The sequence below is a fragment of the Lytechinus pictus genome, chromosome 6, assembly GCF_037042905.1.
Source record: "Lytechinus pictus isolate F3 Inbred chromosome 6, Lp3.0, whole genome shotgun sequence".
NCBI lineage: Eukaryota > Metazoa > Echinodermata > Echinoidea > Temnopleuroida > Toxopneustidae > Lytechinus > Lytechinus pictus.
The window spans coordinates 4,613,988-4,634,309 of record NC_087250.1 but is presented as its reverse complement, the minus strand read 5'-3'; the positions used below and the strand labels follow the sequence as shown (position 1 = coordinate 4,634,309).

Below are 20,322 nucleotides of genomic sequence, written 5' to 3'. Positions count from 1 at the left end.
TTGATTTATGCCTTCGGGTAAATAAAAAATATAATGAAAATAAAATGAGAATACTTTCAAGCTGATGAGAAAGGGATCGATTTGGGGGTAACATCATCCCTCTCATACTTCAGTCTGCTAATAATAAACTTTATTTCTAAAGTACAGGAGACTCTCATGAAGTGAACCTATTATAATCCGATTAATGGCTACAGTTGAGGCATTTTTCTTTTCAAACCTGGGGCCCGTTTCATAAAGGACTTTCAACTGTTGTAACTTTGCCATTATGGTAACTACCATGAAAACCTTGATTATGATTGGCTGCTGAGCTCTGTTACCATGGTAGTTGCCATTGTGGCAAAGTTACAACAGTTGCAAGTCCTTTATGAAACGGGCCCCAGAAACCAGAAATTGCAAAGATATGTTATTTAGTGACTTATTTTCATCTTCTAAGTGGAACAAATTTTCTCTAGTTCCAAAAGATTTGACCCAGGCAGTACATATCTGTAAAGCACTTAGACACATCATTCTGATGTTTTAAGCACTATATAAAAACGGGTTATTATTATTACATGTGGCAAGAAAATAATAATACAAAATAGAAAATCAATTTTTTTTTCAAAATTGGAAAAAATAAATGGAAAGCAAAACAGAGGGAAGCGATTCATGAACAGTTTCATCAACAATATTTTAATGACTAATTTGCTTTCAGCCAATCAGAGGCTCTGATTTACAGTAGCTTATAACATCTATTGGTGAGAATCACAGACCGAAACCATTCATGAAACACTCCCCATGACTGCTGTAATAATAAATCAATGCAAGAATCATAATGTACAAGTAAGTCTTAAGTTTACAGAAGTAAAGGGTCCGATTACTGTTCCTCTTTCCTGTCGGGTTCTTTATACAGAATCCCTAAAGCCTGTATTCTGTAACGGTTTGGTATTAAAGGTTCAATAAGTGACTATCATAATATCATTCAACATTTCAATCATACAAAAGAGTAGAGGCCGTCGAATGTTATGTCATAATTTGCTGATTTGTTTTTTATTCAAATTCTGTTATCCTTAAATACCGTTTAGATATAGGACCCTTTCTTTTACAATCAAAGTAGTCAAGTTGATCAATTTTGATAAGTTGCATATCACTCGAAAGCTTGAGATCTGCTTAGTTAGATACTCAGGCCCGTATTCTGAAGTCAGGTTTAACTTAAACTCAGGTTTAAAGTTGTGGTTTAAGTATGGCGAGCCAAAAGTATCAAATTTTTTATCAAGTTGTATGTTTCTTATGTTTACTGTGCTCTTTCCTGATTCATCGATGGTGAAGACTATCATCTATTTATACTTCCTACACAATAATGAATGATTTGAGAGTCGAATGAGCTGAAGTTTGATATCTCTACTGTTAGTAATTATGTAACAATTGGCTGTCCATACTTAAACCACAACTTTAAACCTGAGTTTAAGTTAAACCCGACTTCAGAATATGGGCCTCAAAGTTCATTTTTGCCGACTTTTAAAATTGTGGGTTTCGACTTTAGGGGGTGTGTTACAAAGAGTACAGTGTGACTTAGAGACATGCTTAGATGCTGACGTGCACATACATGAAACATAACAAATACATGTAACGTGCAATCTAATCGATTAGTTTGTAGAAGTGTGCATCCTCAAAGCATAATTTGACCGATTCGGTGATGCCTTTCATACCGCACACAACAGGGAATTTACAAGTGCGACACTATAAAGGGGGTGTTGCAATAAAATATTTGCAATCAATTGCAAACATTCTGTTGCAATTTTACAATTAATAGATCAATTTTAGCTGTAGCAAATCACATTACAGTCCTTGATTCAAGAAGCAGATGTAAGCAATCAATCACAAATTTACAATTAACTTCAAGAGTTATGATTGATTCAGGCACCAAAAATAGACTTGCAATTGATCGCAAGTTTCTTGCAACGCCCCATAAGTCACACTTAAATCTTTGTGAAACGCTCCCCCAGGTCAGTCACAATAGTAAAGAAGACATACCTGGGCAAGAGTTGTTCATCTTTTCCTTCATTTTTTGAGTACTGAGAAGACCAGAAGATGGTTGCTAGTGAAGAAAAAAAGCAATGATTAAAAATAAATATAACAATAACAACAACAACAACAACAACAACAATGATAATAATAATAACAATAATAATAATAATAAGAAGAATAATAACAATAATAATAATAATAATAATAGGCATTTATATAGCGCCATCTACATGTATCTAAAAAGAATTTAAAAAGTATTTAAAATCCTTTCTGTTTTCTTCTTACTTTTGTTAAATATATATTTTTTCCCCATCCCTCTGCGTCTCGGAATAGTTTACTAGACAGATGGCGCATTATAAATTCTGTGTATTATTAATTTTATCTAGAATTATCTATTCCAAGGTGAATTGTTATTATCATTATTACCCCGGTTTTAGCTCGAGCTGCCTTCCAGCGCTCGGTGCATTCAAGGATTTCAATCCTGTTGGGTACACATTCACCTCAGCTGGGTTTTTTTTTGCAGCACAATGTGGGTAAATTTCTTGAAGGAAAACACGCCATGGCTGGGATTCGAAACCATGCCTCCCTGATTGACAGACGAGAATCGTACCCACTTGACCACGACGCCTCCACACAAATATACAGTTTATATATTGATCATTCTTCTTGTTTAATTGTGGTAAACAAAAGTCCAGACTGTTTTGTATTCCAGATGAAAGATCAAAATGATGACAAGTTCTTTTAAGCCGAGGCAAAATTAGATCCATGTATGACTACTGTCCACACCCATACAGGTTCATGGTGTAAACAGAAAAAAAAACTTCGATCCAATCACCCTGAAACATGATACCAAATATATCCCATCTTTAATTAATCTTAAAAGAGAAGTTCATCCTGACGAAAATAAGCAGAAAAAAAAATTAAAAATATTGGTGAAGGTTTGAGGAAAATCCATCAAAGATTTAGAAAGTTATTAGAATTTAAAGTTTTTGATTTGTGATGTCATATATGAGCAGCAGGCCTACTTGTTATGTAATATAAAATGCATAAATTTCATGTTTTTATTGGTTTGTGATGACTCATTGTTTAATTTTTTTCAAGAGCAGGCATGAAATAATTTTGCTATTGATATACGGAAGGTACAACAAAAACCATTTTAATTTTTATGGGAACGCTGCTTGCATATGATGTCACAAATCAAAAAATCAAAATTCTAATAACTTCTTCAATCTTTTATGGATTTTCCTCAAACCTTCACCAATGTTTCTCATCGTTTTTTTTTCTGCTATGTTTACAATAAGCGTGTCGTCAGGGTGAACTTCCCCTTTAAGCATGAAACTTAATATTGTGAAATGGGGAAAACACAAAGAATGATGAAAACAAAAATGTGTGGTGTTAAATAGCTCTTCCTTTTGATTTAGTGTGTTTGGTTTGCGGCAAGAATAGTAATGACCGCTCCATGAAAATCATTGTTTCTGAGTAAAAATCACTTTCATATATACTGCACGACTTCCTTCATGAAAGGAAATCAGGGTACGAAACAAGGAGGGTACTTAACAAACGGAAACAAAATCAAGATCTTCAGTTTTTAGTTTAGATAGGCTCTTAACATTGCAATTTCATGCTTATAAAGCGAGACAACAGGATGGATATCGAAGACACCGTTCTCACTACCGTCCTATATAAAAACTAGTTTACTGGAAAGTAGTTTAGTGGAAACTAATAACGTTTAATGAGAACGGTCGAAACGGTATTAGAAGCGATCTTCCAGAGCGGTTCAGAAAACCACCTTGTGATGTATTTTTGAAGATCACTTTGCCTTGTTAAACCGGTTTTAGCATAAGCGAGGACGCAACCGTTCTCCGGGAAGCGATTTTCGCACATCTCGAGCGCGCTACTCCACACACTGTGCGTGGAATTCCTACGCTGCGGTTTCAAATTTCGCGCGAAACATGTCACCCCACTGAGAGTGTTCCCATAGCAACAAGATCGCTTTACGTGGAGTGGTTTTGAAAACCGTTTTCGGGTGATCAAATGGGAACGCTAGCAAAGCGATCTTTCAAACTGGTTTCCTGAACCGATTTCCAGTAAACTAGTTTTAGAAAGTATTGATCGATAAGTATCTAGTTATGTATAAAATTGGATAAACATGGTATTGGAGCGCAGCCTATGAAAGGTCAATGGCCTCTGCTGGCTCCCCCATATTCTTTGTATTTATATTTATATGTCATATGTTGTATATTGATTGTATTTATTCTACATGTATATGTTTTTATTACGAGAAAATGAAATGAAATGAAATAAGACTGCACGTTGCATATCATGTACACGGCGGCATTCAAGTGCGACTTTAAGTCGTACATAAATCTTTGTGAAACACTCCCCCCCCCCCAGGTTTTTGCTATGAATAAATCTGCCAAATGATTTTCAGGATAATGTATAATTACAGAGTAATGAGCCATTAACAAAGTCCTTACATACAACCGCAAATACATATACATGCATTTAATTATTGGTATGATGTTATAATGCATATAATTAAGCCTTGTGATTCATTTCATAAAGAGAGTTTAAATACAAGAATTGCCGTTATTTATGGCAACTACCATGGTGTCAGGGCTCAGCAGCCAATCAGAATCAAGGTTTCCATGAAAGTTACAATTAATGACAAAGTTATTAGTCATTGGACTTCATGAAGCACGCTCCAGACAATTGAACAGAAACCAAACCAAAACTACATGTACATGTAAGCACTACCCCTTGAATGTACTTATACAAAATCAAATAAGCAATTAATGTCAATTATAGAAATATGCCTGGGGAAAGTAATGTTGCTGACATCAATTCAAAGCATTGCCTAGGTTCATACCAATGATGTAAAATTAATACAAACTTTGCAATAAAATCTCCATAAAAGTAGTTGAACAATGCAAATATTAAAACCACCAACTGAATATGAAATGCCTGGCGATAGTAATGTTGCTGACATCAATTCAAAAGCATTGCCAAGGTTTCATATCAATGATATATTAAAAATGAATAACAGACTTTGCAATATAATCTCCATATCATAAAATAGTTAATAATGCGAATATTTATACCACCAACTGAATATGAAATGCCTGGGGATAGTAACGTTGCTGACATCTATTCGAAATAATTGCCTAGGTTACGTATCAATGATGCAAAATGAATTATGGACTTTGCAATATAATCTCCATATCATAAAATAATTAATAATGCGAATATTTAAACCACCAACTGAATATGAAATGCCTGGGGATAGTAACGTTGCTAACATCTATTCGAAAGAATTGCCTAGGTTACGTATCAATGATGTAAAATGAATACAAACTTTGCAATATAATCTCCATATCATAAAATTGTTAATGTGAATATCAAAACCACCAACTGAATATGAAATGCCTGAGGATAGTAATGTTGCTGACATCAATTCAAAAGCATTGCCTAGGTTCATACCAATGATGCAAAATGAATTATGGACTTTGCAATATAATCTCCATATATTTTAGTTCATGCAAATATTTGAAACCACCAACTGAATATGAAATGCCTGAGGATAGTAATGTTGCTGATATCTATTCAAATGAATTTGCCTAGGTTTGTATTGAATGATGTAAAATGAATAAGGGACTTTGCAAATAATCTCAATATCTTGTATCAATTTCATTTATTTATTAATTTAGTCAATTAATTATTTATTTAGTTATCTATTCATGTTTATTTATTCATCTATCTATCTATCTATCTATTTATTTATTTATCTATGACTAACTATGGTGGTGGCCTTCCATGAAGCCCTGTAAACAATAGTAACATAAAATAAACATTAATATAATAAAGATCAAGAATAAAACCTTATAAAAACTCCAATGATGTAAAAATTGAATGTCACCTGGCAAAATATTTATCAATATCATTTACAGTAGTTTATGCTAACATCAAAACCACTCGACCGAATTATAAAGAAAACAAGACAAATATATAGGACAAATACTCTAAACATGAAGTATGCACACTCTAGCAAGATAACATTTTGATCGGGCCTTTGCATGCCAGCTGTTTATTTTCATGAATGGTTGTCAACGATCAAAATACAAATAGGTATTTGGTTATTTGCCAGGTTTATTCAAACACAATCTAGGAAATTGTGAATTTAGGCAGAGGCCGGTGATACATGAGGATCAGAAATGAATGAAGACTGATTACAGGAAATTGTTTTCAGTGGGTGTATGTGTGTATTTCTATAATTATAAGTCCCATAGGAATGGTCTATGATTAATAAGAACATGTTGGGCCAAAACTGTAATTTTTTCACTATCCCAAGCATTCAACTTTTTGTAATTACAAAAAGTTGAATGCTTGGGAGAGTGAAAAAATTACAGTTTCAACACCTTATCAAATTGGACAATTTTCTCAGTGAAATACAAATAAAAAAACAACATTTCTTTTTTTTTTAATTGTAAGTTATGAAGAAAAATGTAAAATTTGGTTGCAGAAAATAAAAAAAAACATATCAAGAAAAACGTAATGGTTGGCAACATTCCTTGAAAAAAAAAAGTAAAAAAACAAAACATAATGACATAATTTGGTTGCAGAAAATAAAAAAAAGATAAGAAAAAACATAATGGTTGGCAACTGTGTGGATTGCTAAACCTTCTGTTTTATTTCTTTTTTTCTTCTTTTTCTTTAAACAATACATGTACAAACATAGATCTGTGTAACTTACTAGTACTGAATATCTGGTAAGGGACCTCTCCTTTGACAGGGATGTCTTCTGACTGCTGTAAGCTCGCCGTCTTTCCTGTCATAAAAATAAAAGGACATTTTTAACCCATCAATTCCTAGCTTCTGAAATATTCCTATGCAGGCCAGGGATCGTTCCTTTGACAAGGATTAATGTTTTCTGACTGCTGTAGGCTCTTCGTCTTTCATGTCATACAAAAATTAAATTAAATTTTAAACTCTTGCATTCCTAAATTCTGAAATATTCATACAAAAAGGGAGTTTGGGGTTAGAGTAAAGGGTAAGGTCATAGAAAAGTACATTCGAAATCCATTTGGTCCTCCTGTGACAGAATTTCATACAACTTTTGATACTGCTTCCAATTGAGTGTTCATATCTTTCTTTAATTTGCTTAAGTTTTGTTCTCCTTTATTTGTTTGCTTTTGGAGATTTTATTTGAAGAGTACATGTATATGATTTATTTACCATGTTATAAAGATAAGGAATTTTCATACTCTATTGTCCAATACACCTTCATAAAATTGCATCGCAAAATTTTAATTGCATATTGCTGCTACTAACTACTGTACATCAGATTTAGATTTATTTTTTTTTTTGCTAATTGCATCTCATACATGTCTGATCTTTCATTTCATTACAAATATTTCAAACTTATTCAGAAAATAAACAACATGTAGACAGTCCTCTCCCCCCCCCCCCAAAAAAAAAAAAGTTGCTGTTAACCTATTTCTTATATCTTAAAGGGGAAGTTCACCCATTTGAGAAGTTGTTGGTAAAAACACTAAAAAAATTACTAGTGGTATTAAGGTTTGATGAAAATCCATCAATCATTAAGAAAGTTATTAGAATTTGAAGTTTTGGATTTGTGACGTAACATACATGTACAAGCAGCTGCCCCAGATGTTTATGGAATATAAAATCCATAAATTTCATTTTCTAATGGTTCATGATGACTAAAAATTGTTTTCTTCCAGGAGCAAGTGTGGAATAATTTGTCTGTTGATATATACTAAGGTATACAATAAAAAAACATTTTCATTTTTTTTTTTTGAAAATGATATTTTATAGATTTTTAAAATTTTTGATACGTGGGAAGCTGCTTGCATATGTCATAAATAAAAAAAAAATCTTTATTACTTCTTAAATCTTTGATGGATTTCCATCAAACCTTCACCAAAATTTCTTACGATTTTTTCTGATATTTTCACACTAAACTGACATGATTTCAAACCAACCTGTAACTCTTGTAACCAGAACATCATAGTATGTTGATCCTTGCATTGTAGGATGTAGGTTCTTCCATCAGTACTGCATTGAAAAATGAAAAAAACCTTTGGAGCAAGTAGGCTTGTGTCGAAACAAAAAAAATCAAAGAATAAGAACAAAGAAAGTTTGAGAAAGATCGGACAAATAATGAGGTTATGAGCATTTGAATATTGCAATCACTAATGCTATGGAGATCCTCCCATCGGCAATGCGACAAATGTTTGTGATGTCACATGTGAACAACTTCCCTTTGATGGACTATAGAATACCTTCAAAATGTCTCTTTTTGCTTTTTCGTATGGTGATACAGATACATACTCTTTATCCATGATGTATTCTTAAAAAATCTGTGTTACATGCCTTCCTATAGAAAGAACACATGATCTACCAGTGCTTCCACTCTTCCCGGAATCCACAAAATTCCATGAAGTTTTGCTCTTTTCCAAGATAATTCTAGGAAGTAAGAATTTCCGGAAAGTTATCATTTCCGGGAATTAAATCATTTTCTAAATATTATGCCAAAATCTATCTCAAAATTGGATCTTTGTATTACGAAGCGAGCGAGCACATATTTTTACTTTTTAATTAAATTAAAAAGTAAAAATATGTGCTCGCTCGCTTCGCTTGCAACTGTCAATAACTTTGCCCAATACGTCATATTTCACCCCTCAAAATTTGTTGGGCTCATTACGGCACTGGGCCCTACAGTATATCTCATGTCTTTTGTATATAAAAGATAATTATAACATTTTATGGAAGACTGGGGAACATTTGTAAAATTCTGGGATATTTTGTAACATTCCAGGAACTTTCGGAGTAAATTCCACGAGGTTTTGTTTTGAAAACTGGAAGCACTGATCTCCACAGATATGCCAAATTCAGAGACCATGTACGTTGTTTATAGACAACTACATGTATGAACAACCTTGCCCCTCTGATTTCGTTTCATTTTTTAGATCAAGCATATGATTGAACATGATAGGCAGATGTACAATGATCACGAGTGACTGCTTTCCTTATAAGTGAAAAAGAAAGTATCATTTTTTTTTTCATTTTGCCTCCGACGAAGATTCTGCTAGGATCGAAAGCTTAGGCCCCTTTTGACTCTCTAATTTACTCCATTGGCTCTCTTTTTCTAGATAAGCAGTTATCAGCAGCTTCTTTCTGCCATTTTTTTTAAAGGAAGTCAATTTTGATAACTTACTGTATCTGGAATTGCCTGTGCGATCCAGGGTTGGCGACATCAAATGTGAGGGAGGAGTTGGCAACGTCTATTGATCTGAGAATGAAAATAGAGATTGAGAATCACTTAAAGGGCATACGAACTGGCAGCCTTTATAACAGCCCCTCCTCAAGTCCTCAACGTCTCATATCTGGCCAGGTTCATTTCCCATAGTGCATCATTCTCAGCGGTTTAGTCTTTAAATATAAGCCCGCTTAAAGTTAAATACCAGTTGTGGTAATGATCTTTAAATATTTCATTTATTGGTCTTTGCAACATTTTTCACAACAAAATATAAGCCCACTTAAAGCAAAATACTAGTTGTGGTAATGATCTCAAAATGAGTTCGAACAGAATCCAATGAAATTACTACTAAAGTGTTATATGTGCCCAATAGATTTGGGAGAAAACGAATAATTGCTGAGAAAGGAGCAAAATAGGCACAGAATTCCATCAAATGTCGAGTATTTTTCAAAGCAATATTAATACGCTGTCTAAGATTTGCTTTTCTGTGTTAGTGATCATCAAAATCACTGATTTTGGGCTAAGGCCTCATGATTTTACAAAGATAAGTTTGCATTAATGTACCAGATCTACAAGTAGATGTATGATGATATTTTGACAATTAACCTTGATTCAAAAGACTTTCTCATGAAATATTGTTTGCTGCAACTACTGTCTTTTTACCTTTAAATCATAACACACCAATTCACTACACAATACATTCATATTGCAATACCAAGTAGCAAAACATTTCCTCTCAAAAACATTTTAGTTTCTCTACACAAATGCAATTATAGGCTAATTTATCATCTGTAATACCTCTGTCACATTTCCCCTAAGGCGGCCGTATGGCATCAAATACAGCCATTTCAACATTTTTTGTACCGGCTAAATTATAGGTGGTTTGACTAAGAATAAAACGGCTGTTTTCAACTCGCCGTACGTCCGCCTTAGGGGAAATGTGACTGAGGTACATGTATAAATACTAAGTTTCTCAAAAGGTATATTTTTAAGACTAGCAATTTGAAACACACAGTAAATTAGAGACAACACACGACATTGATCAGTTCGCACCCCCTTAGTTTAATGTATTCAAATGAGAAATTAATGTTCACATCAGGATAGGAAATAATTTTCATTTATGTAGTGGCTACTTCATACCACATTCGGGCAATTGCTAACTTTATAGGGGCTTTTTATTTCATTTCGAGGTGTACATTTTAGTGCAAATTAAGCAAATATGCTGTAAAAGAGTTCATTATTCTGGGCTGTATGTAAACGAGTTGATTTTCAAAGCTTTCTCGAATATCATTTGTGACACATCTTGGGGCGATTTTAGAAAACTGGTTTCCCCAAAGCACCTACATGTACATGTAATTTGGGACTCGGGTCGATTTTAGCTCTCATGAGGGCAAAATCGCAAAGCCATCACCCGATTGTTTTTCCTATGCTGGTTCACATACGGCTATAAGTTAGCAGCAAATAAAAAATAGTTCAACCATTTGATGTACGGTATTGATTTTGGCATAGCGTTCATACACTGGAGCTCTGCCAGGTCCAGGGGGGGGGGGGCACATCCGGCCCATGACCCCCCCTCGGTGAGAGGCATAATAAAATTTTGAAATGTAAATATGCCATTCTAACACAAGTGTGCCCCACCGTTTGAAAGCGAGGACTTTTTCTTCAATGGAGCACTGGCGGATCCAGGGGGGGGGGGGGGGGGGGGGCACATCCGGCCCGTTGCCCCCCCCCCCTTTATGTGGGGGATATCAATTGCAATTATGCATAAATAGTACACTACACGTAGCACCAGATTGATTTAAAGTAGGGTGTTACATCTGGTGCTACACAAAGTATATGCATGCTTGAACTTGAACACCAGCTTTTAACACTAAACTTGAAAAATAAACCCGAAGAACCTTACCCGAGTGGTGTTACATCTTGAGGTGTCCTGTAGTAGTAGAGACGGCATCTCTGATTTGAAGTATGGTGTTACATCTGGTGCTACACAAAGGTTATGCATGCTTCAACTTGAACACCAGCTTTTAACACTAAACTTGAAAAATAAACCTGACGAACCTTACCCGAGTGGTGTTACATCTTGAGGTGTTCTGTAGTAGTAGAGACGGCATCTCTGATTTGAAGTATGGTGTTACATCTGGTGCTACACAAAGGTTATGCATGCTTGAACTTGAACACCAGCTTTTAACACTAAACTTGAAAAATAAACCCGAGGAACCTTACCCGAGTGGTGTTACATCTTGAGGTGTCCTGTAGTAGTAGAGACGGCATCTCTGGTCATCAAACACAAACCTGTTGTTAAAATGAAATTAAAGTGAATCAGTAATATAACAATGAAAATACACTGTACATACATACTTAATGACAACAACAAAAACATTAATAATAATATTGATATAAATTGTGATGAATAATGATGACAACAACTTAATTTTTTGACATAATTGGTTTTTGTTATAAATTATTATTGTGTTTTGTTATTATTTCATTATTATTATTATCTTTATTATTATATGTACTGTTATTATCATTATGTTTAATTATTATTGTTATAATCATTATTATTATTACAATAATAATAATAAATAATAACAATAAATAGTAATGATTTATAACAATAATACAAAAATCAATTGCATAAAATATAATAATGACTTTATCTAATACTTTATTCTTCCTTAAATAAAACCCTAGCAATTGAATTTAAATGATGTATCATCTCATGTGAATGTAGGTTCTCCAGACATGCTGATATCCAATCCAAACTAGAATAACAAAAATAAATGTTGTTTTCCTGTTTTTTTGTTGCTCTACATGTAAGTAATCAACTTCTTTCTAAAAGTTACTAAGGGCCTTTTCACACGTGAATCTTGAATCATCATTGTAATGATGATTGCTATTGTAATCGTGACTGTGATTAGCTTTTGTGATACTAATCATGTTCTAGTTTGGTTTCACACGGATGGTGCTAAATATTAGTCATTAGCCTTATTTTTCATTCAAGGAATCATCATTCAAATTACGATTTTGTTATCGTGTGAAATGAGAAACTTGACAAACTCACCATCTTGTTTTGAATGATTTAATGAGTCCTTTCTCTCCTTGTTTATCCAGATAGCCACACAGCTTCACTGAATTACTCTGATCCTAGAAAAGATTGACAAAATAAAGATCAACAAATCTGAGATGAATTAACTTCAATCATTATGGTCTGCAGAGGTAGGCAAAAGTGTTTTACAACACATATTGATCATAAAATAAGTTTGTGAAAAGTTGCTGAATATTACACTTTAAAACATGTATATTGACCATAAATACTGTATTACTGTAGTTTATGGAAAGTTGCTGAGTACACGTTACACTGACTGTACTTCACATTTTGGCCAGTCCCTTCCAAAACGTGAATGAAGTTGTAATAACCTGGCCCTTCTTAATTCATACGATATCAAAATTGTACTGATCAGATCACAGTACATACTGTACATTTTGTTTTGTTATTATTTTTTTATCAATTGACACTAATTCACATCAGTTGTAGGGGAGGGCAGGTGTAAATGCACAATTTGGTATAAAAGGGTCAAAGGAATCAAATGTACAATGTACAGTTGCCAAGGGGTGAACATTCATTTTTTTATTTTGTTTATTAAAGTAAAACACAAAAAAAACACTCTTGGAAGTTTATACTGTACATTTAATGTGTACAGTATAAACTTCCAAGAGAGTGTTTTTTTTTTTTACTTTTTACTTTAATTACCGTACAATGTAACAAAATTTTAAAAAATGAATGTAGGCTTTAAAGTTTAGAAAATGGATTAAAATTAGAAGACATTTATAAGATTAAGATAGACACAGTGCTCAATAACATTCACATTTAGAAACAAAATCTCTGCCAAAATAATGACTGAGAAAAAAATAAATGCTAAAATTGGCAACATCTTAGTGGCAAGAACTGAAGAATTTGTGATTTTCATCCACCTAAAAACAAACATTTATTTATAGTTTTATTAATAACACATGTATTCTAATCAAGATTAACGTTTTTTCAACAACAAAAAAGCACACTGTACAGGGTCTGATTCCCAACTCCTTTTTTTTTTTTGGGGGGGGGTGGGTTGGCAGCAGGCCTATACAGTATGTATGAAGTAAAACATGAAAATGTTGCATTGTCTTATTTCTTTGAAGAATGTTCCAAATACGAACCAAGCAGAAAACTAATATTATACTGTACCTACCAGGTGCATTCAATTATTAATAACAGTGGCAAAGATCTAGAACTTTAAAAAAATATAATTTTGAATTCATTTTATACGAAAAAATGTTCATAATACGATCAGAATATTTGTTTGATGAAACACATATTGGCATTGTATGTTGTACATGTACACAGTATTGGGAGAAGGTTGATTCTCATTTGGAGTTTCAGACAAAATATTTGGTGCTATAATAAACCCTATATACAAAAAAAAAACCTTTAAGAAATTGAAACATGTTGTTTAAGCCTGTCACTCTAACAACAATTGTTTTACATTATCTGCTAAACCATAAAAAATAAAAACAAATTGATAACGACTTACTCAAAACTTCAAACAAAGGGGTGAAAGTGACAAGCTGACACATCAAAATTTCAAACAAAATTTTCACAGTGTAGAGTGTGACAGAATATTAAAGGAGATGACACATACATGTACCAGAGCTGCCAAGTTGTATTTTGCATTTTCAGTATTCTTATCCCCCAAAATCAGTATTTTGACAAAAAAAATCAGTATTTTTACCGTGTGAGGAAAATATTTTGTATTTTTCCCCAAAAAAGTGTATTTCATAATAAAATGCTTGGCGCACTCGCCCATCACGGCGCTCAAGCTGCATGCAAGCTAAAATGTGCACTGCTCTTGCAGATGAAAAAAAAAAAACATTGAAACTTGTGTATGTATCTCACCCTGGTTTTTACAAAATGATTGAAAAAAAAAACAAGTTACCTGAAATTACATTAATCTAATAACCATATTTGTGTAGGTTTTATGAAATAGAGACATATAGAGATGATTTTTCTCAATAAATTTCGAATTTTTTTTTTTTTTTAATACAAAAATCGTACTGCCGTATTTTGGTTGCAAAAACGTACTAAATACGGAAAAATCGTACTACTTGGCAGCTCTGATGTACACACTGGGAAAATTTGGTATTTATGAACGATTATTTTTCTGGTGGGAATAGCCCCCACAGCGGAAGGGTAGGTGTGTAACCTAATTTGTCTTGCTTCCTCAGAGCCCATACGTACACACATGGTGCAACGCAATGAAACAAATATTTTTCTGGCTCGAGAGGAAGTGATCTGACTGGCCCAATAGGCACCAAATAACTATAAAATGTTAATCATAATACGAATGAAAATATTTGCAATTGTGCATTGTCTGTTCATGGTATTTGGGAGGTTCTTCAGTCTAGACATGTATGTTTATTTTTTCAAATTTGGTTTGTTATTCAAGTATGTTTTTAAGGATACAAGTTTTAGTATAAAATGAATTCTACAAAAACTTTGTGGGTGATTTTTTTTTATAAATCAACATTTAACAAATCAATATTAAAGTCTTTTCAAGTTTAACTCTTTCTTTTCAATGAAAGGAAATCTGTAAATAAGGGTTCAGGGGAAAGAAAAAAAACATGGCCTGCTATGAACAGCAATGAATAAATGATCATTCATTAATTAAAATAATGGTGCGTGCCGAATGAAATTTGAACAATTTGTTTTTCAGTACTTAGATCACATTCTGTCAGTATATAATCATAATTTCTACTAAAATTTAGGTTCCTTACAATAAAATGAAAAGGAAAAAGAGGGATGTTTTCTGACTCATAACTCTCTACACACAAAGACATAGGAATTTTTATTAGCAATCCATTCGTGACTAAAAATGATCTGCAGATCTGAACTATACAATGTATTGTACATACTTTAATAGTCAAAACCCCCCATTAAAGGGATGGTCCGGGCTGAAATTATGTATAGCTTAATAAATAGAGTAGGATTCACTGAGCAAAATGCCGAAATTTTCATCAAAATCGGATAACAAATAACAAAGTTATTGAATTTTAAAGTTTAGCAATATTTTGTAAAAACAGTCGTCATGAATATTCATTAGGTGGGCTGATGATGTCACATCTCCACTTGTTCTTTTGTATTTTATTATATGAAATTAGGTTTATTCAAATTTTTTCCTCCAAGAACTAGAAAAATTGGATTGACAACTGATTTAGTGCCTTAGATATTTATTGCTGCAACTTATTTCATTATAAGGGAGACATATTATTCACACAAGTATGAAATAATAAAAAAATTATGATTTTATGTAATAACATAAAAAAACTATATTCATGACGACCGTTTTCACTTTTCACAAAATGTTGCTAAACTTTAAACTTCAATAACTTTATTATTTGTTATCCGATTTTGATGAAATTTTCGGCATTTTGCTCAGTGAATTCTACTTTATGTATCTTTAAAGATAAATATTTTCAGCCCTGACCATCCCTTTAATGTCAAAGGGTCAACACAGGCCCGGGGCAACCAAATTTCTGTAAAAGACCACACTTGGTGGCTACCAAAGTTTTTGTAAATTGTATAATGTTTTCTATAGTTTTATGGCCACCAAATTTGCTTGGAGGGCCACCAAAAATATGATATTGATGATTTTGGTGGACCGATTGGGCCATCGAGCAAAAAGGTTAGTGTGGAGCCTTGCAACATAAAAAACAAGGACTTTGGCCCACATAGCAGTGAAACCATCCCCCCCCCCCCCCCCGGCAACATGAAAAATAGAGGTCCTCTGAGTGTGATTGATAATTATCATCCTAATCATGAAATGAATAAAACAAATCATAACCACGTCTTCAATTCATGGTCATCATCACTATCATTATTTTAGGTCTGCATATCTAGTATCATCATTGTCATAAATCACAATCACCTTCATTGTTATAATTATCATTATCACCAACATCAAATCACCATTATTGTTTGTATCATAAATTATCCAATCATCATTACTATCATCTCCACCATCATCTTCATCATTATTTTTATCATTCTTTTCATTATCATCAATACTAAATCATCATTGTGCTTTAATAGCAGAAATCATATTGTTTTTATTGTAGTTATTATAAATGTAAAAATAAAATAATAATTGTACAAACAGGTCACCTGGCACTATATGCTGTGGAAAATAGTTTCTATTTTTAAAAAAAAAGATGAATAAATAGAACTCTACTCATCTTTTATTTTCAGTGAACTTTTTACAACCAAGTATGTATATGTACCAACCACTTAATGTAAATCTGCAACAACTGATTACAATCTGCAGTGAATGAGGCCATGGGGATTCGATTTCCTGCGCTATTTTCTTTTTAAATATAATTTTCCAATTCCAAAGCTAACTAAGCATTTCTGGAGGCAAAATCACCTGAGCCACAAACAAGAGAACGGCCAAGAAAAAGAATAAACAATTAAAGCTAGTTGTGAGATGAGAATAAACAATGAAAAGTTTTCCAAGGCATTATTATGTGATGTAAAAGAGGCCTAATGTTACAAGACAATAACCACAAAGAATATGATAGATCATAGAATGGCAAAATAAGATTTAAGAAGAAAAATTACATTGTGAAATAATGCACAAATCATTTAAAGGGATGCTCCGGGCTGAAAATATTTATATGTAAATAAATAGAGTAAAATTTACAGAGCAAAATGCTGAAAATTGCATCAAATTCGGATAATAGCGAAGTTATTGAATTTTCAAGTTAAGCAATATTTTCTGAAAACAGTAATATGCACATCGTCATGAATATTCATTAGGTGAGCTGATGATGTCACATCCCCACCTTCCCTTTTCTTATGTTATTACATGAAATCAGAATTGTTTCATTACTTCATACATGATATATCAGTCAGACTGCAGGTCCCAAGAAAGTGGCTTCTTTCATCCAAGTGATATTCATGACTTCAGATGTTTTGCATATTTAATGAGCTTGATGCGGACCAAAACACCTCTTTTCATTCGGTCATTGCTGCTCTAATTGTGCATCGAATTTCATGAATTTGGTACCATTGTAAAGAAGAAGAATCATTCTTTCAGGTCATGTGTTTGGATTTATTCAAAAATTTTGTAATATAGGTTAAAATTTTGATCTAAAATATGCTACAAAATAAATATTTTTACCTGACAAAAGCTGCTATTTTCACACTTTATTTTTGTTTGAGCCCAAATGATTTTTATATCATGATAAAGCTGAATATGTATGCTTTGAAATGATATAGGTTTCAAAATAAGAATTGGTTTAATCGGGTCAAGATCACACTTTTCATTTGCCAAGTACATAAAGCAGTTTGAAAACAAGAATACTACACTCTGATTGGTCAAAGAGACCACATAATGGCAAATTCCAACGGTCCCAGTGCCTGGGTTCGTGGGAAGGTCACACTCCCCATGTGGTAATCTCCTAAATACCCCGCGCCTGTTGTTCTGTGAACCTTATCCAGCCAATCAGAACTCTGGATTTCATGCAAGTACAAAATTTCAGAAATCTCATCTTGTACCTTGGTGGGAAAAGTGTGATCTTGACCCGATTAAAAGGTGCCGCATATCAAGTGTGGCATTGTGAGAAAGTACAGAAGTTCAGCTTTATGGCGATATAGATATCATTGAGGCTCAAAATAAAAAGTTTTGCACAATTTGCAAAAGAAAACAGAGGAAGAACATTCAGTTTTGAGGCACATTTTCAGGCCAGAAATTTACTTATTTAACAAAATATTGTATTAAAAATAAATGACCAATATGAAAGAGTAACTTTTACTCTATCTGATGGTGCAATAATATTTCATTTAACTTGAGGTTAAAACAGGTAAATTCTTAGAGAAAGAAAATCTCACGAATCACGAGATTTTGCAATGAGGAGGATTCAGCCACGAGATGATTTGGATGAATCTGGCCTTTTTGCTCATTAGCACAGGGACCTGCGGTCTGACTGATATCTCCCTAGTTATAATGAAATGAGTTGCTGCAATGAATATCTAATGCACTAAATCAGTTTTCAATCCAATGTTTTAAGTTTTTGAAGGGAGAAAAATGAATAAACCTAATTTCACGTAATAAAATACAAAAGAACAAGTGGGGATATACATGTATGACATCATCAATTTGCTCAATTAATGTTCATGAAGACAAGCCTAGAACTATTTCACCAGAATAGTGCAAAACTTTAAAATGTCATAACTTAGAGTTATTCCTTGTCCGATTTTGATCAAATTTTCAGTGTTTTGTTCGTCTGATTTTTCTTTATCTGTTCAAATCATATTATTCTCAGCCTGGATTATCCATTTAGTGTTAGAATCTTATCAATATTGGTAATATTACTGAGTAATAGACTGCTATTTTTTGTTTTATTTTCATAATTCGTATCAACCCCAGCCCCGCCCCCCATCCGTACCCCCCCCCCCCCCCACCCCTTCCAAAGAAAACTTAACCTTGGCTTGGCTTAACTCACCTCGCTGCTGGTCGAGTTGTGTCGAAGTTCTGAACGGCATGTGTTCGTATTTCCCTCCTTTGAAAAGTCCTTCTCCATTTCAGTAGCTTCACAACTTGAACTTGGCTTCTCTGCGATCACAGCACTGCTCATGCCGTTGCTCCCGTCGAAAGACTCATCTTCTGTAGTACGAATCGTCCCCGCTGCGGCCTCGCCGGGCGAATCCTTCGCTGCAGGATCATCGGGAAGTTCCGGGTTAGCGAAGCTGAGCAACGCCCCCTGCTCGATTTTGTTTGGCTCCGAGCCCCGTTCCATTTTCGATTTCTTTCCAAGTGATTTGTTTCTTCTTGGAGGCACAGGCATGACGTCATCATCAAACGAGATTAGCACGCCTGTTGGGATGTTAGCCAGAGAGGCGGAAGGGGAATTGTCTGTCGCTAACTTATTGTCCCGTCCGCCCGATGACGAAACTTCCTTTCCCCAGGGCGCTGCCATATTGCTTTTCATTACTAATTTCAAAACAAACCGGTAGATGGCGCTAGATAAGAAAAGAAATTGTGTCACGTTGAATCAGTGATTGAGAGAATGATGTCACGTCGGAAGGTGGGCCGTGGGGGAGGGGCGTTTTTATGCGACGGATTCGGTGATACCCGCCGCACCAATTCTCTCACCTCAAAAACGGGGGGGGGGGGGGGGTCTTTCCAATCTTCCGGATATCCGTCGATGGTAGGGCCAAGGAGTTTATTTTTTTAAACATGGTTTGTTTTTACACCTAACAATATTCACGAGTGGATACCATGCGCGACCATGTCCATGGGGTCTCGAAAAGCACCCTAAACACGTAATTTCCATATTCTGAAAATGCACCCCTTAACAAGTATTGGCGTGTGAAACCCTACCCTTAACAGTTATTGGAAACAAAACGATACTCTTGGCAAATGTTCCCTGAAATAAACCCCTAAACACGTACAGAAATGTTTTATTGTTACGGGTCCTTCGGTCGTCGGCTTTACCTATTTGGTTTAGTACGACCCCACCTTCTACACCTAGCGCAAATCGGTCTCTAAACACGAAGTGTAGGGGCAAAAAGGACATCCTTTATAAAACATTTTTATTTTGTTTTATCATCCCCGCGAATTCGACCCTAAACACGTAAATTTCCTAGCGAAATAGATACCCTTTTTTCATTATTTTTGTGTTTTTGACACCCTTATCACGTTACGTACGTAACGTGCCCTATCGTGAAAAAGACATCCTTTTTACGTGTTTTTTTTGGTCGCGCATGGTATCCACTCGTCAATGTAAGTGGCCCCCCCCCCCGGGCCCACCCCATATTCCTGTCTGAATTAAAATAGGTTTATTGTTTTGATTTGAAAAAAATAGAACCTTCCTCATAAAAAAAAGCAATAAAGATAAAACAAAAGGCTCCCAAAAGTTTTACAACCGAGAACAAAAAACAAGGAGGAAAGGAAACCAAATTAGTGTAGGATATATGATTTTTTTACTGAGTATAATGTCAA

General features: G+C 34.1%; 1 protein-coding gene across 3 annotated transcripts in view; it reads right to left on the bottom strand.

Moving 5' to 3' along the window:
* Positions 1–19,313, bottom strand: part of LOC129263540 (TBC1 domain family member 2B-like) — a 51,963-nt gene extending 32,650 nt beyond the window's left edge. For all 3 annotated transcript variants that reach the window (XM_064100740.1, XM_064100742.1, XM_064100741.1), the window contains exons 1-7: positions 18,824–19,313; positions 12,348–12,430; positions 11,507–11,575; positions 9,242–9,316; positions 8,007–8,079; positions 6,755–6,829; positions 2,011–2,074 (exon numbers count right to left, since the gene is read on the bottom strand). In XM_064100740.1, coding sequence (XP_063956810.1) covers positions 2,011–2,074; positions 6,755–6,829; positions 8,007–8,079; positions 9,242–9,316; positions 11,507–11,575; positions 12,348–12,430; positions 18,824–19,309 — 925 coding nt within the window. In that variant the 5' untranslated portion in view covers positions 19,310–19,313. The remainder of the gene's footprint in view (positions 1–2,010; positions 2,075–6,754; positions 6,830–8,006; positions 8,080–9,241; positions 9,317–11,506; positions 11,576–12,347; positions 12,431–18,823) is intronic.
* Between the last annotated feature and the right edge of the window lie 1,009 nt (positions 19,314–20,322).